Source organism: Lepisosteus platostomus, chromosome 1 (assembly GCF_059453375.1).
Source record: "Lepisosteus platostomus isolate fLepPlt1 chromosome 1, fLepPlt1.hap1, whole genome shotgun sequence".
Lineage (NCBI taxonomy): Eukaryota > Metazoa > Chordata > Actinopteri > Semionotiformes > Lepisosteidae > Lepisosteus > Lepisosteus platostomus.
This window is the reverse complement of record NC_142611.1, coordinates 52131316-52155680: the sequence shown is the minus strand read 5'-3', so window position 1 is coordinate 52155680 and position 24365 is coordinate 52131316. Positions and strand designations below refer to the sequence as shown.

Here is a 24365-nt window from a genome sequence, read left to right as displayed (position 1 = left end):
CTGTGTTACTCTTTAAGAGTAAGAGTGAAATAAGTAGTTTCTGTTGTGTGAGTGTACTTTCAGTGTCAGAACCTTGCATCTCAACTTTATATACACTTTTAGTTTGTCTTGGGCATAAGCATTTTTTCAGGTCACAACAACATTTGCTACTGACAATAACCACAATACTGTTTCACTAAATGTGTTTAAAAAGGGCAATAATAAAGCATGGTTTCCAGTTTTTCTGCATCATTCCACAATGCTGTAGGTTGAAGAACACGGGAAGATAGATGTACTGTAAATGCTGTTTAGTGAGGTGAAGTTCTCAAGTATAAAAATGAGTATTTTTATTCACCGTAGTAGTTCAGGTGGATAGCTATGTCAGCATGCGTAGGCTGCAAAGGAACAAGTAATAGGTTTATTCCATGCTGAAAAGAGAAGAAACTGGTGTACACTCTGCTTGAAGTCTGCATGGGCCCTCTGGGTGATCCCATTTGTCCAAAGACATACTGATAGGTTAATTGGCTTCTGGGTAAATTAGCTTTGATGTGAGTGTGAATGTGTGCATGTTTGTGTCTGTGTGTGTCCTGCAACGGACTGGAGTCCATTCCAGGTTGTATTCTGCCTTGCACTCGATGCTCCAGCTCTCCCATGAATTGGAATAAGCAGTTAGAATATGGATGGATCTTACCAAGATATACTGCAAAAGTACCAAAATTAAACTTTTAATTTTTAAAATTAACAAAACTTTTTATGCAGCTGTCAATGAACAATGTGGGGGAATTTAAGATACCACAAGCTAATGTGTATTTTAGTCCAGAGACTTCCACTAGACTATTGCAAATCATTGTAGAATGTACTTTAACAATCCCTTGGGTTGGTCTTTAGAATATGCAGGTACAGGACTACAGACACACAGGACTACAGACACACCAACCACATAAGGTTCTGAAATACCAAGTATAGTGTATTTACAGTGGGGGGAAATAAACCAAAAACAGCCACAACCAAAAAGACACCGAAACAAAACCTAAGCTCCACTTTGAGCTCCTAAATGTGTTGAAGTCCTTAACTATCATAGCCAGGCAAGTAATTTGCTTACTATCACAGCACATCATTGTTTCCCCCTTCTTTTTCAAAACTCACAAAAGTTTCCTTCTCCCTTGTCTCATTTGAGCATGTACTGCTCAGGATCTGCCCTGTGTCCCATATACAGTAACAGCCCCCACCCTGAAATCCTCTGCCTTATGGTTTTAAAACAGTCACCTGACCACTTGCTTTCAAACAATTGGTCAAGAGACTGAGAGCAGCAGCTCATTACCAAAGATCTCCTGACAAGGCTGTGCATTTACAATACCTAACACTGTGTTTAATGAAACACAATGTTTGTTTGCGCCCTCTACTAACAGAGGGTAGCAAAGAAGGCTAAGATAATTTTGGAGTGTGGTCCCCTCTTCTGTAAATTTACTCCTTCCATCTGGGAGATATCGCTTTGTAACTTTCATTCCCTCTGCAATCTCACTTTAAAACAATGTATAATAACTATTATTTTCTGATGTACAGTACACTGTGGTACTGTATGCTTTGTTGATAATATATGTCTGTATTTGTTCAATTGTTGTATTGTATTATGCCATAAAACCAATTTCTCCAGGGGATAATAAAGCTTGAATTGAATTGAACTGTCCACAGTTTTCCCCTTGCTATTACTAAATCTGCCTGTGTAATTATACCACACACAAGCCAACATAAGCAAATACTTTTTTTTGCAGGACATACTTTTCTGAGGAACACATTTAGGTGTGCTTACTTTTTCGGATTTTGCTACAGTGCTCCAGTGTGTGTAGGAGGCACATAAATCTGGAGCTCTTAACATTAACTTAATTAAATTTTTTAACTTGCTGATGTTGCAAAATGTATATGGTCTATGAAAATATAATTCTAAAACACTGACTTTGCAGGAGTAGGGTATGAAACCATTTTATTTATTATTCATTCAAAAAAAACTGAAACCTTTTTTGGAAATCTCTGCAGGGGAAATTCAGAAGATTTATTTCCCTGTTTTACATAAAGTACGGCTGGTTTCCAGAATATATACAGGTTTAAAAATGACTAAACATTTGTATTTGTATCTGTCTTTTGCATTTACAAACTTCTAAAGAATGTTTTAATTAAAATGTGATGACAGGGGTTCATATTAGAGGTGATTTGGGGAAGAACTAATAGCTTTTGTTCTTCCATTTGTTATAATTTATATTTAAACTGGTAAGAAATTTAGTCCATTGACTGCCACATAAATTTAAAATCCAATTGTATCCTTTTATGCTGAGTTTAACTCATTAACTCATACAATGTCATAAAACCAATCACCCTTATTACTTCAGTTATTATGTCAGCATATTGAGCAGACCAGCCAACTTCCAAATTAAGGTTACAGCAGCACCAAGGTTACAAATTAAGGTTACAGCAGTTACCGTGTAACCCTGCCTAAAAGTACATATTTAATGTTCCTTGTAGGAACCAATTGGTTCTTAAGATATAAAACTGGAGGTTTATGTTTCCTTAGTGTTCAGATAGGAAAGAAAAATGTTAGGAATTGTAAAGCTTGGACTTGCACAGAGTACTGTGCCAACTTTGCTTCATGGGTTTTAAAATGGATTTAATAGCATGGCAGCAGCTAAACCTTTTTAATGCACACAACCTCACATATTCTGGTTTATAGAAGTCTGCTTAAAGGTTTTACATTACTGATACCCAAGGAAAACCCACAAGTAGGCTATGTTTAATATCAAAAGCTAATTGAACAGATAATGGTGTTATTGAACAGACATATGGATGGACATCAAATTCTTATCTTGTCCACGGTTATCATGTCCACTTCCCTGTGCCTAAAAGCTCCCTAACTGAACTAAGCACTGTGCACATCTTTTCTAGTACTCTTCATTGCTGTTTGTTGCAGGTGGATGTGTTTCACATTTAGCGTTGTTGGGTTCTCACATTCATCACATTCATCCAGGCCAGGAGATGCGTTTGTCACAAATACTTGACTCCTACTGTACATGCAGGAGTACCCTTCTTCCCTGACCACAGGTTCTTTTATCTTTCAGAACCCACAGTACACCAATAGATTAGACAAGGCAGTTACAGTATGAATGTTTAAGTGCCTTTTTATTATCTAACAGTTACAACACCCTGTCTACCCAACATCCAGAGCCCATGGCACAAAACTCTCTCCAAGGGACACACAACCAGCAGTTCTGCCCTCCATGTAGTTCCTTTTGTGATACTTAAGCATCTTCTTTAATCCAAGGAATCCTGAACAAAGTGTCTCTGGTGTTCCCCCTCTACCCTGTTTATCTGTGAGACCACCTTTGGAACAAGGGGGGAGAAGGACGATGTTGGCTTTCCTCCTCTTCTCTCAGTCCCTGGTGTCAAAGTCAAGTCCTCTCCTGGATCCAACTGCTGCAATCTCTCTCACAATCCTTCCTCCTCCAAAGTTCCTTGAGTTCCCTGACTCTGGATTTTTGAAGCCCTCTTAACTTGAACAAGGGCTCATGACTCATTCTCAGGAAGAGTGGAACATACTGTATGTCGGCAAGCAGTATTAATTCATAGTTGCGACACTGTGGTGCTAATGTGGATACCGCATTACGACACAAAGGAATCTGGACAGCTCACAGCCTTTCTGGAGCAGTTCTCTAATATCTTCAGTTATCGTAGTAATATTGATCTCAATGGAAACTGAGGAAGAAAAGAGAGATTCAATATTGTTTCACAGTAAAGTCCTTACTTTTGTTCAACACATTTTTAAAATTGAACAGAAATGCTTCGATTACAGAGAAACTCAAATTATATCGTTTATGGTGTATACAGTATGAAATCAGTTATTAGTCTGTAAAATCAGTTTGTAAAATAACTAAATAAGTAAAATGCAGAGAATTGTTCCATGATTCTTAACTTGATTTAAGAATTTTTAAGGCAATTAAATAATCCATTAAAAACACTTATGATATAAATACACAAAACTGTAGAGAATGTTGGTTAACAAGAAATGTTAAGGATTACAGTACACATATAGATGTGGCATCAGAGTCCTAGAATGATTGTTACAGGGCCTGATGTAAGAAGATGACAACAAAAATAGTTTGTATGTGCAGTAATCTGCAACATAATTTTTCATGTTGGTGGGAATTCTTTGAACATGCATAGCAGTGAACACTTACAAATTAACGTGGCATTTGCCATATGTTGACACAATACATCATTACAAAAAGACCAGCTCTTGTTGGGTCTTGCCTCTTTATGCAGACATTTCATGTTAACAATTCAGTTGACACTAATTACTGTTTTCTTCGTAGATGCATTTTAGCATGTGACTTTCACCTTATTGATTTCTTATGTGAATCTGTTTCATGAATCTCCGTGCTACAGTTAATGGCACATTATTAAGGTAAAGATGACTTGTGACAACATTTCCCTTAATCTGTGGAAAGACAATTATCAAAGTGGAAGAGATGAGAATTGAACCAATGACCTTAACTCACAACAACGACTATGCTAATCAAAGCAGTATTCAGGTTATTCATAGAGAGTCATCATAACATCTAATTAACTTACTGTACATCTTAATTTAACATTTTCAGTTCCAAAAGCAGAAAAAGATAAAGTAGACATTTTTTACACATGTTTGAAAATGCCATAGAAAAAGACTTTAGTGTTAGACTCGCCCCCGCTAGAGCAAGGTGGAGGGAGCTAGCAGACTCTAAACTGCCACTCAGTGGCCGTTACCATGGAGATGCATTCCAACAAGAAATCTGCATCACCTAATGGAGGCGAGGACAAATTTATCACAAGGCGCACAAAGACACACACACACACTCACCCCAGGGCCATTTTTCCCAGTATTCAATTAACCTACCAATATGTTTTTGGGGTTGTGGGAGGGAACCTGGAACAAACCCAGGCAAACGCAGAGAAAACATACAAACTCCACACAGATAGCACTCCAGAATCTCAGCACTGAAAGGCAGCAACACTAACCACTGACCCACCATGCTGCCACAACTGGAGCTGTTAATCCATATACACAACACATAGCTGAAGACATAGTGTGCTGAAGAAGGCTTTCACTTTCTTGACCACTGGAAACCTTGCAATGGAAAAGTCCATCTGTACAAACATCTGAGATTATCCAGCATGGGGCCAGGATCTACAGATGCAAGCAGGTTTAAAAAATGTTACAAATTCATAAATCTGGATCTAGAAAAGAGGGGAAGAGAATCCAAAGAAAAACTGTGAGCAAAATACATAGGGAACATAATCAAAACATACTGCAGGAAAAAATTCTAAATGTTACCATATTAGATAATTAAGTTCTCATACTCATGGTAGGAGTACTGGAAACAACATGCAGGAGATAGAAGCTACTTTTGAGTTGATTATGGTGTAATTGGAGTCAAAGAATAATAGCTGTTGGTGGAGTTAGACGAAATTTACTTTAAAACACTGAGGAAGAAGAAATTATTTGAGATGAATCAACAGTCTCAGAATCTAGATGGGTCAAACTAGTGTTAGAAGTATTCTAGTCAATCAAATTCAAATTTCATTATAGTATCATTATCACACAGTCTTTTTTAAAGGAATAAGGGATGTAAATGTAGTCATTTTGATTAATTGATCAGTCATGATGGACTTTAATACACATTTAGGTGACTTTAACTCTTCCATGAGCACTAAATTATCTCAGAGTGAGATGACTGGATACAGATGATGAGGTTGTTTATTCTGTTGACTGTCAAGTCAGAAATTGATCCTGGTGCCACTTCTATGTTGGAGTAATGCCAGAAATGGAGTTTCTGTTACCCAAGTAACTAATCAAAATGTGATCTTATTGCTAGAGGGTGAACATTTTTGCAAGGTGAAATATTAGCATAGAAGAAGTAAAGGCATTGCAGATAATAGAAACACCTAAAATAAAATAATCTCCAGGGCATGATGATATAATCCCAGTAGAATTTAAAAAGTACAACAGATATTATGCATATGTTGTTAGCAAAACAATTCCAAAGATCATGATAGAATAATATTAATTTATTGGAAATTGGTTGATGGAGTGCCAATCAATAAAAACTGTTTTATATAAACTACGATACTGTATGTAATTATAGCAATGTCTTATTTTTCATTATACTCAAAATTGTTGGAATGAAACACATAGTTTCTGTTTACATTCTGCATTCAACACTCTGCACTTGTCATTAAACTGTCTGCAAGATGTTTGCATAGTTTTTTGTTCTTTGAAAGTTTTCATTACAAGTTTTAGTGTCTGCTAATCATCCTGATTTGGTATCACCTGTGAACATTGTAGTGGTTTCCTTTCTATAACTGAATCTACAATGCTGACATAAATGAGTAAATTCCACTAATGTCAGTATATCACTTGAATTTGAGAATTCACCTCTTTATCTGTATTCTGTTTTCCATCCATTTATTGGTTCTTAATACCAATACACACATTATGCTGAATGCCTAATGCCTGCAATTTGAGCATAAAGCTTTTATGAGACATCTTTTTGAAATTTTAAATATGCCATATTGCATGATTTTGTTTGTATCCATTACTGCTACTGTCTGTTCAAACAGCTAGAAAGTTAGTAAAGTGTGATCTAGCTTTTCTCAATTCATGATGACTATTCCCTCGAATCATATTACCATTCAGTACCTCTATTTAACTGTATTATGCATAATGCAATCGTATATCCACTCATGCTTCTGGCATTATAACTTTGACTATTAACAATAGAGATTAGTTTAGGTATGAAAAAAACAATCTTTTGTTTTATAAATATTGAATTCACATTGGTCGGAATCTGGGCAGAACAGTGGTGCAATCAACAGCTTTGCTGCCTCATAGCCCTGAGTTGAGTTCCTGGGGTGGTATAGTATCTGCATGGAGTTGGTGCGTTCTCCCTGTGTTCATATGGGTTTTTGCCAGGTGCTGTGGTTTCCTCCCACTTAACAAAGACGTACTGGTAGGTTAATTGCCGTCTGGGAAAAAAGGTCCCAGTGTGAGTGTGTCGGGTCACATCCAGGATGCGTCCTGCCTCTCGCCCATTGTTTGCCAGCATAGTTTCCAGCTCCTCCATGACCCTAAAGGCAGAAAATGGATGGATTTTCGTCCATGATGATTGGAATTTGCAAATGGTTGATCACTTCAGCTAAAGGCAAACTACGCTACTGTATATATGTGCATCCAATATGAAAAGCTGTAACAGTTTCTCCTGTAAATTTAATCACATTTACTTTTCAAATACAAAAGACTTATAATGTTAGGCATTCTTTATCAATAACACATTTATTAAGCTACAATATATATATATGGATATTTTTGTGCAGCAGAAATAAATATATTAGTAATAAAAACTCCCAACAACTGTTTTGAAAAATAACCAAAATTTCAGTGTAAAATCACCATTAAATTGTTCCTGTTTAAAGGAAAAACATTAAAATAAAAGAGCAGCAAAATACAAAACACGTACAGTATGTCAGGTGGGTAGCTGCGTCAGCATGCATAGGCTTCAAAGGAACAAGTAATACTTTTATTCCATGCTGAAAAGAGAAGAAAGAAAACAGGTTTACTAATCAGTCCAATTTTCACACAACACTGGCTTCAGATACTGTACAGGTCAGCCTTCTTGCATACAACAAATATGTACTGTAGCAGTAGTTAATACGTCATCCCTGTCAATCACATTGGGCGGGTCTCATTCTACAAGTCCTCTTTTTACCGGCTAGCTGACATACAGTAGCAGCGACCAAGGCTGCTACACTGTTTCACTCAAACCAGACATCACACGGACGTGATAACCACTTAACTCAGGCAGCACTATTCTATCACTTGGCCTTAGAGCAGGCTGTCTATAGAAACCTCCAGTCCTCACGGGGATGGCTTTTGGAACCAGTCCCCTCCTGGGATTCTGATCTTTTACTCATCTGGCATCCCCCTGTGAGATCCAACTACCAGAGTTCTCCCCATGAGACTCTGATACTTGCTGCCACGCCTGGTAATGAAGGTCTGACTCCCCTGAGTCCCTAGGATTCACTCACTCACACCTTATATAGGGAATTGGCTTCACATCAGTGATGCCAATCCCCCAATATTCTTTTGCATTATACAATCTCCAGCTGCCCTATTACATGTAGAACATTGGCACATCAGTGTGCAATAGATTTCTAATAATGTCTATGGGGTTAGATGTAGGTGTAGGTACTGTATTTTAACATTTAACTGTTGTGTCCAATATAGAACAAGACCTAATATAAATCCAGCATCCAGCTCTGAATGATCATTTACTTCAGTACAATACTGTAGGTGGTTTTAGTGAAGTGGAATTTCATTTGAGTTGGTGTCTCATTTCTGTCTCCCAATTCAGGCATTCCAGATTTCTTCAACAGAAAAATTAGACCAGTTGCTCTCCTCATCACTGAGACAGAGGATGCCCACAGAGGGATTTGGGGTTCTGCAGCTTGATGAGAGCAACAAAGGCTGTAAGTACAGTATGTGAATGCTTCAGGATCAGTAATTAAGAAGCAAACAAATATTCTGATTTGTCATGACATTAAGAATTTAAGTTAGACATAATTATGGAACACATAATTATTCTCTTACAAACAAAGAAGAAGTGAATGAATTAATCTAAATATAATTGTGTGTACTTTAATTGGAAATGCCTGGGATTTTCTTTTTGTTTTCAACTGTTTTTTATAGTTGCAAACTATGGGTGCAACTCAAGGGTCTTTCAAGAAGAGAGCTTTGTAACTCTTAAAATGAAAGTGATATGCAGATCTGAAAATAGTTACAGTATATATAAAGAGAACTAATTGATTTTTAGATATAATTATCTAATTAAGATTTTTATGTCTTACTCAGTACAGACATTAGACATTTTTCAAGTAACAATACACAATAACAAAGTAACAAAGTAAAAAAATAAAGTAACAAAGCAATTTCTTTCATTCTTTTCTTAATAGCTAAAACATTATTAACAATATAATAATAGTGGACTTAATTATGGAGTATAATTATCTGTGTAGAAAATAGAACCTCTATCGTCACAATTGTGATGACGATTGGTTTTGAGTTACTGTATATACAGACTTAGTAATGTAGCGTTTTTTTAAAACAATATCATTATTGTTTTTTCAATATTAAATATAACACTAAAACTTTGTACGAGTAGTATGCACATTTACAAATAGCACATACATCTGCAGTGATTTGAAGTACAAGTTTGTATAGGAGTTCATTTTTCTTAAATATAAATATATTGTGTACAAGGCTTAATGTATTTCATTTCAGAAAACAGTTTCCCTAATTTAAACCATTACTCCCCTTCCCGCAAGATTTTACCCTTCTGACTCTCTAGAAAAAATTTGGAATGTATCCCAAAGCTTTCTAAATTCTTCCATTTTTTTAAACTTAAGGAAGTATTATTTTCCTGTGCAGGGTATGAAATCATCTCCTTCAACCATTGTGTCACAGAAGGACATTCCTCCTGTTTTCAAGTACAGACTATCACTCGTTTTGCCTCGAAAAGGCAGAGAATTACCAACTTTTTTTTAGTCCTCAGTTCTTCTGGGTATACTGTATATTGTTACAAATAGGGGGTTACAAAAATGGTGAAAATCAGGAATTGACCAAGCTGTTTAGTCAGTAAGTAAAATAAATATTCATAACCCTTAACTTATAAATGTAACAAATGTTTATTAATGATGACAATACAAACACTATGCTATACACAACAAAACATACAACACACAACTTACTATATTTATAGTATGTACAGGCAAGGTATTTCAGCGGCATAACATCCTAATCACCTAGAAAACCTTAGACTGCTGCTAAGTATCAAACTCCAAAATCATGCCTACAAAGGCCAAAATATGGGCGGAGTGGTGGCTCTGTGGCTAAGGATCTGTGCCTGTGACTGGAAGGTTGCTGGCTCAAATCCCGCGGTCGGTAGAGGAATCCTACTCCATTGGGCCCCTGTGCAAGGCCCTTAACCCTAACTGCCCCAGGGGCAATGTTAGACAATGTTAGACCCTGCGCTCTGACCCCAAGCTTCCTGTCTGTATGTCTGTGTCTCCATGGAGAAAAGCTGGGGTATGCGAAAAGACGAATTCCTAATGCAAGAAATTGTATAGGGCTAATAAAGAAACAGTATAAATAAGAGATAGGCTGCCTTCTTAATAATTGCAATACAACCTGCAGTTAAATCTCTCTGTCTGCATACCCGGATGCCTCAAAATAAAACACAGCATAGCAAGCTCTCTCTAGCAAGGTTCAAACGCTTACAGTGTATCTCCAGGTTTTGTTTGGATGACCATGAAGTAGGGACTCTTGCCTGATGCAGGCTCCTGGCTTCTCTCTCTTCTCTCCTCTCTTCACTCTGCACTCTGCTGAGCATAGTCAGAAACCAAAATAGGAGGACTGAAGCTAATAATTAATGTTTGAATATTGAACACCATTTGAGCATGGATAAATTGAATATCATAAGGAAAGAAAAAAAAGATCAATGACATTTTTGTCTACATCTGTGATGTAGAGTGAATTAGGACTTGTAGACTGTTTTGAACACAGGTCCTTAGACCTTCTCTTAATATTTAGAATAAGTTGAGGGGTAATATTTTTACTTCTGATACTCTAAACTGGTGCATACAAAAATCCCTAATGGAGAAATAGCTCAGGGACCTGAGGGAAGAAATATTTATGAAGTGTCAGACTTGTGAAAAGTAAATGCAACACATGGTCTGCTTCACTTCAAGCACCCAGTAGTCTCATTGCTTTCAGCTAGAATTCACAAGCCCATAACACTTTGGGTCTTTCTCTAGGTAAACTGAAATTATGTAAAAATAATAATTTCTCATACAGAAAATAAGAAATCTGGAAAACAACAAAAATTAAGACTTGGTCTAATTTACAAAGAAATACAACCAGAAGACAGCTATTTTTTTTACATTGAATTCCTGATAGTTTTATCACTGAGGTAGAAAATCTTCCTTCTGGCTGAATGTTCAGTGGATAATGGAGCAGTACTAACAGGCGCTTGTTATTAGATTCTTTGTTATTTATAACCAATCAACCACTGTAACACTAGCATGCTGACATTTCAAGAATGATGTTATGTGTGATCTTCCTTTTTTGGATTCATATGAACTTTTCTGCTGGATATAGTATCATCTCAACAGATTATTTACAGTAGCAAAATTTATTTTGGAAGCATTAGTATTTTTATCAAGGGCAGCTAACACATATAGTACCTGACTATGTCAAAACAGTATTTACCTGAGTATGAAGCTCAATTCAATTGAAATTGTATTTTAGAATGTACTCCTTTCTTTAGTCTTTAGTTTTTAGGCTTTTTATTATTGAAATTTTTAAAAAATAATTTCAATACTTGCCAGTATTTAGACTCTGGGAGGAAACCCATATGAACGTGGGGTGAACATACAAACTCCCAGGCACAAATGAGTAAAATGAAATTGAACAAATGCAATATTGTTCATACTGTACAGTATGTATGTTTTGTGGAGTAATCAAAGTGATTTGTTGCGCTTTAGTATATAGGCAGGGGAACATTTTTTCTGTTCATTTTTTAATCTGGTTTAGAGGAGTTCAATCATAACCAAAAAGATAGTATCTTTGTACCGCTGACTCCTCAGCCAAGCACATACAGTATACAGTACCAGATGTCTGAACCTCTGTATGCATGTGTAGAAAGTTTTTCTTTTCAAGTTTTCAAGTTTGACAGACATTGACAACAAAAACAGAAAACATATGAGTAACAGAGAAAGAGCTTCATTTCTAACTGTCATCAATTCCTGCCAGGATAAGGTGACTGCACCTTGAGGCACACTCATACTAAATAATGAAATACATTTTATTTAAAATGTTAATAATAATGTTTCATTGACAAGTACACCCTTCTACTTATTCGTGGTTTTGCATGCTTGCAGTGTGAGATGAGGCTTCCCCTGAGATACTGTACATTCTGAATCTTTCTGAATCGTTTTTATGTCACCCATTGTACTTCTACATCTTCATCACTTCTTTCTGAAGTTTATGTACTCAATAGCTGTAAAGACATATGCTTTATGCTCATTTTATAAAATTTCTTTTAAGAATAGAAAACAGTTGAGTATTGTATAAGTTTCCTGTCTTTTTTTAAGTTTCCTGTTTTTGCATGAAGTACAGTAGTACAGTAGGTATACCCATTAGTATAAATATATAAGTATGATAGGAACAAGTAATAGGTTTATTCCATTCTGAAAAGAGAAGAAAGAAAACACAACGTTTCGGCTATGGAGCTAAGTATGATATACAGTACTATAGATTTTTCCCAGTTTATTAAGTTTCCCCTAAGATGATAAAAGGTGAGAAACACTGGCCTTACTCACTTTAGAATAAATCAGTTTTGTCCATAATTTAGACCCATTATAATGTATGTAATTAACATTATTAGCAAACCATAATTAAGATAAAATGATACCTTATGCCTCACCAGGCTTCCTCTAGTCACATTAATTTAGAATTAGATCAAAGACTATTTTACTTAATTAAGAAAAAACAGAACCAACAGTTAAAGTGTTTTATTTAAATGAGACGTAAACAGGAAAGTGATTTGTTTTTAGTGTATGCCACAGATGTTGTGAAAACTGAATTAATTCACATTAATTAGTGCATGCAATTTTAGGTTGAATGAAAACTGAAAAGAAATATTGTTCAATATACTTTATCAAAAACTATTCTCCTTTTCACGCATTATAACTTTTTGAGGTAAAATTTTGTTCTGATTCCCACAGAAGTATCTACTCTCAAAAACATTCAAATTATTTTAAATTTGTTCTCTCAAGTTTCTAGTAAGTATAGAGAACTCATTGAAAATTTCAAAGCTCATTCATGGCAGCAGACGTTTCTACTTTTAAATGAATTATAACAGTCATCAAAATATCCTCTGCCTATTAAGGCAGGGTTCGTAAACTTAAATGGAGTAAACTAATTTTTGTTTTTAATTTCTTGATGATCTGACAGGATTCACATTTGTAGGGCAGAATGTTTCTTCTGAAACATACCCAGCAGGTAAGCTGCTTACTGGCTTCAAAACACAAAACACTCCTCTCCAATCATTCTGTATATCTCACAGACTCCCAGTTCCACACAATAATAACCGTCTTGCTCAGAGTCGTAAGCAGCTCTATCTTCATTTGTCCTTTTCTGGATGCCTCAGCTTACCTGTTGTGAAATCAGTCAATTGTCTTTTAGCAATAGGGAAAGATAATTCAGGCTAGAGCTGCCATCTTGCCTGAACCTGCTGTTCTCACAATATGCTCCACACAGCCTATAGTATTGATCTGTATGGTGCATTAATCCCTGGTCTAAAAGGTACTATACTGTACAGTATGTCAAACACAGAGAGGGTACAAGAAAATAATTCAATTATGCACAGAGTTAAGATGGTACTTCATAACCGTATAAAATGAATAACATTGTTAATTCTACTGACATTTGTCACAGATAAGCCAACACATGAAGTCGCATACTGTATGGAAATTAGGAGCTGGTCCATTTAGCATTGAGAATAGAAAACACCTCTATAAACAAAGTGTTATGGGAGCCTAGAACAAGCACCCCGACTATATTGTTGAACCTGGTTTGATCTCATCATGCAAAGGCTACATGTAATCACGTAAACTAAATGTGCCAAATCAGTTCCACTCATTTTGTACTTTTTTTGGTTGATGTTAAGACTTTTCCAGTTTTCATGCAAAATTAAAAAGATGTGCAAATTGTATTATTTTTTAAAATAGGCTTTTATTCACCTGCAAGTTACAATGTATGTCATAGCATCTTAATTTTCAAAGTCTCTATTGAGACACCAGAAAGCAAGTTAATTGTGCAATAAACAATAGAGGATTTGCTATTTAATGATTCTACTCTTAAATGATTTTTTATTCATCCACTATGATTTCCACATTCTTAGACACTCATATCATTATGTTACTAATTCTAACGTTTTTAATCCTAAACCTCTTGATTCACTTTTCAGTACAACAAACCTGGATGCAAGTTAGCAGTCATGTGATCTATAAATAACTTTGGCATCCCAGAATAGGATACAGTGCCTTGCGAAAGTATTCGGCCCCCTTGAACTTTTCAACCTTTTGCCACATTTCTGGCTTCAAACATAAAGATATAATTTTTTTATTTTATGTGAAGAATCACCAACAAGTGGGACACAATTGTGAAGTGGAACGAAATCTATTGGATTTTTGAAACTTTTTTAACTAATAAAAAAATGAAAAGTGGGGCGTGCAAAATTATTCGGCCCCCTTGCGTTAATACTTTGTAGAGCCACCTTTTGCTGCGAATACAGCTGCAAGTCGCTTGGGGTATGTCTCTATCAGTTTTGCACATTGAGAGACTGAAATTCTTGCCCATTCTTCCTTGCAAAACAGCTCGAGCTCAGTGAGGTTGGATGGAGAGCGTTTGTGAACAGCAGTTTTCAGCTCTTTCCACAGATTCTCGATTGGATTCAGGTCTGGACTTTGACTTGGCCATTCAAACACCTGGATACGTTTATTTGTGAACCATTCCTTTGTAGATTTTGCTGTATGTTTGGGATCATTGTCTTGTTGGAAGATAAATCTCCGTCCCAGTTTCAGGTCTTTTGCAGACTCCAACAGGTTTTCATCCAGAATGGTCCTGTATTTGGCTGCATCCATCTTCCCCTCAATTTTAACCATCTTCCCTGTCCCTGCTGAAGAAAAGCAGGCCCAAACCATGATGCTGCCACCACCATGTTTGACAGTGGGGATGGTGTGTTGAGGATGATGAGCTGTGTTGCTTTTACGCCAAACATATCGTTTTGCATTGTGGCCAAAAAGTTCGATTTTGGTTTCATCTGACCAGAGCACCTTCTTCCACATGTTTGGGGTGTCTCCCAGGTGGCTTGTGGCAAACTTTAGACGAGACTTTTTATGGATATCTTTGAGAAATGGCTTTCTTCTTGCCACTCTTCCATAAAGGCCAGATTTGTGCAGTGTAAGACTGATTGTTGTCCTATGGACAGACTCTCCCACCTCAGCTGTAGTTCTCTGCAGTTCATCCAGAGTGATCATGGGCCTCTTGGCTGCATCTCTGATCAGTCTTCTCCTTGTCTGAGCTGAAAGTTTAGAGGGACGGCCAGGTCTTGGTAGATTTGCAGTGGTCTGATACTCCTTCCATTTCAAGATGATCGCTTGCACAGTGCTCCTTGGGATGTTTGAAGCTTGGGAAATCTTTTTGTATCCAAATCCGGCTTTAAACTTCTCCACAACAGTATTACGGACCTGCCTGGTGTGTTCCTTGGTCTTCATGATGCTCTCTGCGCTTTCAACAGAACCTTGAGACTATCACAGAGCAGGTGCATTTATACAGAGACTTGATTACACACAGGTGGATTCTATTTATCACCATCAGTCATTTAGGACAACATTGGATCATTCAGAGATCCTCGCTGAACTTCTGGAGTGAGTTTGCTGCACTGAAAGTAAAGGGGCCGAATAATTTTGCACGCCCCACTTTTCATTTTTTTATTAGTTAAAAAAGTTTCAAAAATCCAATAGATTTCGTTCCACTTCACAATTGTGTCCCACTTGTTGGTGATTCTTCACATAAAATAAAAAGATTATATCTTTATGTTTGAAGCCTGAAATGTGGCAAAAGGTTGAAAAGTTCAAGGGGGCCGAATACTTTCGCAAGTCACTGTATATACTTACATTATACATATATAAACATACAGTACATTTACACAGTGGTGAATTGTTGCACTTGAAGCCCACAGCAGTTTGACAGTCAATAGAAGACATCTAAATAAATAGCACTATAGACTTGTGTATGTTACAGTATGTTACTTTGCTTCAGTTGTTTTGAAAGTAACTAATCTGTTAACTAAAGATGTTAAGGTGAGCCTGGTGTGGTGAAAAGCCACTTACTGTAGCTAACAGTGAGGATATTTCAAAATGTTCATCTTTTTTTGTATTTGAAGATTTACTGTATGTATGCTAATTATTTCACTTATACTGTCTTTATTTTACTCAATACAGTATACCCTTGGTTTAATGGACTTCCCTTGAATGGTCTTTAACTGACAGAAACAAAGTCTGCTACAGGTGGATTTTGTCTGTAAAATCAGAAATGTCAGAGTTTCCCTTCAATGATGGACAAAGTCTGGCAAAGCAATAACTAGTCCAACTATTTGTAAAAAACAGAGTAAAATAGAATAAATAAAAGTTTAAATAAGTTGTTCAAACCTTTAATTAAAATACTGTTAAAGTACACACACTGAACAGTGTATCACAATTTGAAATTGTTTGAATAAAAAAGTGTCCATAAAACAATCACAGTATAATAATGTATACTAAAATAAGATCAGTAAAATCCACAAATAATAAAATGATCAATAACATCTTTTGTGCAACAAACTGTACCTGGTCTAAAAGACTTGAATATCAATGGTGCCAGATAGACGTTGTAAAAAAGAAGTCAAACGATCAAGGAAACACACATATATATAGTATATGTGTGTGTACAGTATATTTTCTCATATGTGTTTTGGGGCTGAAAAAATGTCATTCATAATTCATGATCTGCAATAACAAACACCCCTTCCCCCATATTATTCCGTTAACTATGTCTTGACCTCTGTAATGCCTGTAATGTAGTGTATATCTGTGACAAAACACAAACTGTGCCACCACAAAGCTGAAGATATTAGTCATAGTATAACACTGAAATAAGAAGAAAATACATTGCAAAACCTCAAATCTACCATTCTTGAAAATTTCATGTAAGCTTCCACCAGTATAGTCCTTAACATAATTCGTTTAATGACATTCTACTAGAATTTTGTCCAACAGTTCATCATTTACTGATTAAATTTCATATGTACAGTACAGTATGGCAGATCAAGTTTTGATGTAATAACTTCTTACTTTGTTATTGTTTATCTATGTAGCTACTATAGCTAACTATAAAATAACTACAGATGTCTAACAGCACTTTGTTTAATGGCTTCTAATTTAAAGGCAATAAAATATACAGGGTCTTATGGCTACCTACTGTACAAGTTATTTCTATGGGGGATGATTGACTTGATCCCATAGCAATTTCAGATTAAGAGAAATTAAAATCAATGTATACCACATAATTTCTGTTCAGTCATGAACACATAGTATGGACATTGGTGCTGAGTTAGACACTTCAGTCATCTAAATTGTGCAGTAGAATGGCAGTCACTAAACTAGACTTGTCAGCAGATGTATAATTTTCCCTTATTGAGGTGTTTAAAGAAAATTCAATAATTTGCAATTGAAAATACACAATCAGAAAATCTATGAAAGACAGAAAATGCAAGATGATGCATGTTTTATCACAGACCCCTACTCCAATATACCCTTTAAGATAAGAAAATCCTGCACTGAGTCTGAGTCATTTATAGTATTGGTGACATTTAGAAATGTTGTTGTGCCTTACAGTTAAGACAAGCATTACAGTGTTCTTTTCTTTCAAAATCACACACACATGGGATGTTCTTAGGGTGTCTTCCCTTTGATTTCTGTTGGCAAATTAGATATTCAAAAGCATTTAAAAGGGTATAAGAACATGTTCCTGTACTTCCACATACAGCAAAAATGAATTCTACAAGAGCTAACAATTATGTTGTTCACCTAATTTTCTTTTACCAGAGCAAACAATGGCATACAGACAGCAGCAGAACTTGGTACTGTTGCAAAACTTTAGAGCTTTAAAAAATAATTGCTGCATATATACTGTATTAACAGATATAGAAGTTACATGACAAACGACTTACACTGTAATTAAATGAACTACAGATAAGTGTCCTTCTTTTGGATTTTGTTTCAAATTAATTTCTGAATATGTATTTTTAAAGAATCAAATTTCCAGAATCTAAATAACACAAACTTTATCTTTAGTTCAGGTAAAATAAATGTATATTCCAAGTGTTAACAAATACTGTAACATCAAAATAGCCATTTTAGGGCAATCATTTCTTTAAAATAGCTTTAAAGCTTCCATATGACATAGAAAAGGACATCCTGTGCAATGTTTGGCTACCAGAGGTCATTGGTATGTTTGATTCAGGAGCAGTGAGTACCATCTCACTAGTTTTGTATGTGTGTTTACTGAGACTGATGGGACTAAGGATAATATTGTAAGTGGTTGAATTGTGGTAAGCATTATTGATTGCAATTGCATGCTTCTTATAGTGCTCCTTGTCATGTGACGGTTCCCCTGTCTGTAACCCTAGTGTGTCATGTGTACAGAAACCCCAGAAGTTTTGGCACAGTAGCAGGGAAACAGATATTTTGGCTTATCACATGATTCTGGCCTGTGTGCATGGCTGCACTTTTGGCTGTCACCTCCAGTGCCTGAAAGCTACAGTACTGTATGTGGCTAAACAGGTCTTCAATAAAATACTTTTGACCTTTCTATTTGTTATTGCCAGCACTTGAGTATTTTTTGCATAGTTTCTACCTAACTACAAGAAAGAAGTTTTTAAATTATGTGGAATTTAGGACTGATCCAGCTCCAAGATAAAACACTCACTATTACAGGCAAAGTGCTATGCATAAAAAACAATGTATCAGTACATGGATGCAATATTAAATTCCTTGCAATTTTTTGGGGGGTGGAAGTTCATTTAATTGTGATTTTTGCACAAGAAATACTGTATGCAAATGCAAATGGTTCTGATACCAAACTGAAAATGCATACTGGAAGAGTAGCATCAGTTTTTAATCAATGGTGAAAGGTGCAATTAAAAACTATGTAGAGTACAGAACTAAATATTATACGAATTATTTTTATAATATGTATATATTTATAAATTACAAATATTTATAATATTTTAAAATTACTAATTATAAATATTAATCTAAAAATTCACTTGCAATGAAAAATAAAGGCTTCAGCTGCACTATAACAACTGGATTTTATATACAGTACATATTCTAGGAAATAATGGGTAGACCCCCTGAGCACTTGGTGCACTCTTTCTCGGAGAGCAATCTGAAAACTGCTAGTGCAGAACACTAGTCAAAGGTCATCTGAAAATTAGTTCGCTCCTTGGGAAATTCACAGAAGTCACTCCATTGACCTTTGGTCTGAAGTGAGTCAATCAATCAGTTGAGTTCATGTCATGTGTCTCTTTGCCATGACAACCCTCCCTAGTCAATTATTTGTTGGTATGTGTGTGGAGTAAGCAAGCTGAGACTGGTCCTGTATTAGTTTTCCCTTAAGGTTGTCAATAGGCTTTGTGATTGGAAGACAACAGTCTAAGGATTTTATGCAAATAAAAATGACCTCAATCTACCACAAAGGAAGTTGTACAGTCACCGATATTTGGTCTTTCCAGAAGCTAAAATGTGAACCTAGTCTCTTGGATTATGGTGGAAACCTTCAAACCAGATATCCAAAGGCTTTTTGAAGAGTTATTAAATCCATTTTCTATTTTGGTAATCCCATTTATATTAACACCTACCACATGTTTTGGGGAATATTTAATGGAAGTAGTGGAAGTAATTACTTTAAAAGGAGTATTGCACCATTTATTTTTTCAAGTAAACTATTTTACTAAAACTTTTTACAATTTGTTAACATTATTTAAATTATGAGTCTTCGACGTATCAGAAGGAGAGCTTCAAACTGGCTGCAGTGTTTTGCCTTAAAACTGGTCTTCCACAATATTCTAAAATAAACTCACTGCCACAAAATAAAATCCAGTGAGATGCATATGCTACTGTATGTGTTTTGCAAAGATAAGCTAGCCCTCCATGTTTTTAAAAAGTTGAATGAGATACAGGTAACTGGATCTAGCAACCAAAAGACTCAGATAGGCTGTATGGCCTACTCTGGTTTGCTACTTTATGTTCTTAAAGCAAAGACAGGAGGAACAAAGCAGATAGCCAATGAAATGTGTAGGGTTTTGTGTTTCTCCAATTAAGCAGATTAATTCGTCTCCCCTATACTATATTGTAAGACATTTGCCAGAAAAGTTATAAATGTACTGTAGTTTGATGTCATTGTTAGATGAGATGATGGTGAGGACCAGGATTACAATGATGCATTGACTCATTGCATTTGACATTAGTGGTGTATCTGTGGATGTGGAGTGTTTCATGATGTACATTGTCATATGAAGTCTTTGTCAGCTAGACATAAACCAGTTCATATCTAGTTAGTGGCTATATTACAGCCCAATGATTCTGCCTGCTGAATCCTCCACACTTTGAAACTGCTCAGAATGTAAAATGCTCGTTCTTTTCTTTTTTCTGCCTCAAGACCAAATGTCTGGAATGACTACTTTGGTGCTGAACAGCAAAACGCCTACAACTCACATCTGTAGAGTTACAGTACATCAATATGGCGGTGTTTCACAAGCATTACAATATGAGTCCAGAATACAGTTAGAGCTTCTTTCTGTCAGTTTTTTTTTTAATTTACACAAGTTCATACTGTAATTGTTTTTAGCTGAAGAAAGAACTTCACAGTAGCTTCTGCTATCTTGCTGTTTTAAAATGCTTGACATGGAAAATGGATTATAGCTCTCAGCAGAGTAGTTCTTATTTGATTCCATAGCTGAATCTACCATCTCAGCTGCAGCCCATTGCAAGATCAGTGCCTTCCATCTGCTCAGGACTCAGGCAGAAATTAAAAATATGCTCACTCTTCTGTGCTCTCTTCTAGTATTTAGAGTAAAGGAAAGTAAAAAGGTTAGATAAGATATGAAAACCATTGAGCATTTCCCTAAACAGAAAAGTGATATTGGCTTTCTGGAGTAAGAATACTATAAATGTATTTTTTTCCTTTTCCTTGCCTTGTCCACTCCAGTCCATGTTCCTGGCTTCCTTACTGTGACCATATTACTATACATTTACTCCTGAACAGCTAAATATCCAGTTTATCTGTTTTTCTATGAGGCTATTTGGAACAGATGTTAAAATAAGACTGCTCCACCAAATACCCCCTCCTTCAAAGATCCAGCAACATTGGAATATTTCATTATTGAATCCACTGGTAGTTAACCTTTATGACACAATGCAATTTCTAGGAAGCCTCTTGAAAGTAATTGCTCTTATGTAAGGATCTGCTCAATTTGTCCAAAGGTTTTCGACCAACCTGTGTCATACTGTACCATAGTCAGAAAATGTTTTTTCATCTCTTCATCCAGTTTGGTGGTCACAAAATGCCTGCTGACTCAAATATCCTCAAAGCTACTGTGAAGACAAGATCTGAAATTCTGTAGTTAGTGATGAAACTTTCTATCACTTTGTTGTACTTTTGCTTGCAACAGCCAGGAGCTTTTGAGGAATATTTTTCTGCACTGCCATGTTATATTCTTCTTACTGAAAGGAAGGTCTGATAATCTTGGGATTACATTAAACAAGAAATTCTTGCCCTCAGCTCTGAACACAGAAAGTCAAAATGAGACCATTCAACTATCTTTGTTGTCAGAAATCTTTGAGCTTCCTACAACTCCAGGTTCTTCACTTTCAAACAGCCTGCAGGACTCCACACTGTCAGCAAGCAAAGGCCTAGAAAAGTCTTATTATAGTTTTATACTGCAGTAGGTCTGAGAAATATTTCTGACTTCCTTTCTTAATTCTCCTTTGGACTTATTTCTTCTTCAAACTGTTTCCCTTGTTCGTAGAAAAATATAATTGTATTATAAAAGCTACATTCTTATTCTGGGTCACTGCAGCTTTTACAAAGATTTATTTCAATATGGCCCTTGTACATTTTAGACAACCACTTTTGTCTCCTAGGAGATGGTTACAAATGAGGCTCATTTCCTTAATTTTTTATTTTGTAGTCACATTCTAACTCATACCAGATTATAGGATATTTTACATACGATCTTCCTTAATTAAACAAATTCAGGTTTCTTGAAATCACATGTCTATCCATGTTGCATATTTAAGAAGCCCCTTATTTGACATCCCTCCCAAGTGCAATTTGCTCATCTCAAATCCCTGGGTCCTACATTTTGATTATCATTGGCCAAATCTCTCCACATTGAATTTGAATTTAAAGTTATTAGTTCAGTCCTTTCAGGGAATGTGCTATGGGGGGCTTCATTTCTCTGGAAAATTGCCTGTTCAGGAAGATTGATTAATTGATTGACTAGAATGAGAATGCAGCAGAATACTTTGCTCTCATTTCTTGGGTACTCATTTAATCAGCTGCCTGAGAAACACCTAGTCTTCAAAAGACAAAGCAAATTCCTTCATTTACTGTATACCCTGCTTTGGATTCAAAACTGATTTCCACCCATCTTCAGTCTGGATGGGATTCATTTAAAATTGTCCCTACATTAGGACAAAATTGATAGCAGTGGGCTATAGCCAACTTTTTAATTCTTTCATCAACACAGCTTAAAACTAAACAAAAATTGACATTAATGAAAGCCTCTTGCACACTTCTTATCTATATGAGTGATATACTGTAAACTAACATATGCAGAATGAACATATCGATACAGATGTAAATATACATACGTACAGTACAGTATACGCTTAGCTGTGTCACTCTGATACTGTAAGTCCTAATAAGGGTGAAACAGCTGTCTGTAGCTGTTGAGTTTCCTTTGGACTTATTTCTGTTTTTATACTGTATATACAAAGCAGAATTAGGAGTCTGTTTAAACAGTTCCTCTTTCTAGGATTGCAAAGTGACCAGAGCTAATGTTCATATTCCCATAATTCACAGTAACTGCTTGCTCTTCAAGAAGCACTGTGATCCTGTAAGGTGTTCCTTATAAGATATATGTAAGTGTATGTGTACTTCTAATGAAATTCAAAAAGGAAACATTCAGAATATTCTACAATAATCACAAATTTAGCATTGCAGTGAAATTATTTTAATTTTATATTAGGAGAATCATTTTTATGCTTGCTTCTCTGTATTAAGAAAAAGATGCTGATGTGGCAAAGGTAGTTGAGATTAGATTAGCATATATTTAATTCTTGAAGCTATCCGTCTTGGTATCTGATGCTTATGCTGTTGAACATGGTCAATAGTGCAATCTATCACCAATCATTACAATCACGCCTGAAAGAAAATCCACCCACTGGGAAATCAGGCCTGCAGAGAATACACTTTCACAGGTTGATTATCTTATTCATACATTATAAACAAGCCTATCATGAAATAATAATATATTTTTTTCATATTTAAGTTTTGCATGTAATTAATGTATTCTTTTTCTCCCATGCTTTTTTAATGTGCATTGTTCATTATTTAAGTACTTTTGTACTTAAATACAAAGCTACTTAACCTTTGCAAACTAAACTAAACTAATTTATTATGCAAACTAATGCTGTAAGTACAGTACATTAACCTAGCTCTATTCTCTTTACTTAATCAGTATTTTCTTAATATTCAGAAAAATAATATTAATACCCATTGAACAGTATGAACTGCTGTACAGTACACTGCTATTATGCTGTATTTTAGCCTGTATGTATTTGCCCATAAACATAAAGCTAAGGTTACTAAAATTTAATTAGGTAATTTAAATACAATTTTTTTAAATAATTCACATCTGTTAAACATCTGTGGTTTCAAAGAAAACAAAACCAGAGATGTCCAGTCCAAACAAACAGAACATATTACATTCAGAAAATTAGATATGTTTTTTTTTCTGTAGCTGCTCATTTTTTTCTTCTTAGTACTTGATATAATTAAAGTTTTTATAATCATTTGGCTTTGCAAAAATCCTGAAGCACTTTCTCGCACAACACATTTCCCCTTTCCCTCCTGGGAATGTCAATCCTCAATTTTGGCACGTCTCATTTGGTATTTGGTAGCAGCTATGGGCTTAAGAGGCCGTAAATGTAAAGTATACCCTATAGTATATCTGCTGAAACAGTATTTTTCAAATAAAGATTATCAGCAAACACTAAAGGGTTTTGGCAATCTCTAAATATTCCTTCTCTTCACATACAGAAGCTCTCCAGACAGCTGCTTCAATTTTAGATGGATTCCAGAAGAAAGGTGATGTCATTTTTTGCAGTTGGCTGATTGGTCTCTTAGTTGAGCTCTTAACCTAAGTCAGTCCCAGTTTAAAACCTGTTAGTGGCAAAGACCCTTTTAGCCTACTGTATGTCTGCCTGGAATTTCCTCCCCTTAAACATTTTGTTATATCTCTACAGCAGAACATAGCAGGAGCCTGATTCAGGTCTTAAATTGAAGCTAACCCCATTGGCTTTGAGTGTGAACAGTCACATTTCTTATATTTTTAAACGTACCTTGGAGCATGTTAGGA

The 24365-nt window shown here is 35.7% G+C and overlaps 1 protein-coding gene across 1 annotated transcript in view; it reads left to right on the top strand.

Moving 5' to 3' along the window:
• LOC148678109 (B-cell scaffold protein with ankyrin repeats-like) overlaps window positions 1-24365 on the top strand; it is a 114915-nt gene that overhangs the window by 26638 nt on the left and 63912 nt on the right. Inside the window, exon 6 of the mRNA XM_088631899.1 lies at window positions 8412-8526. Within this exon, the coding sequence (XP_088488025.1) occupies window positions 8412-8526 (115 nt within the window). The remainder of the gene's footprint in view (window positions 1-8411; window positions 8527-24365) is intronic.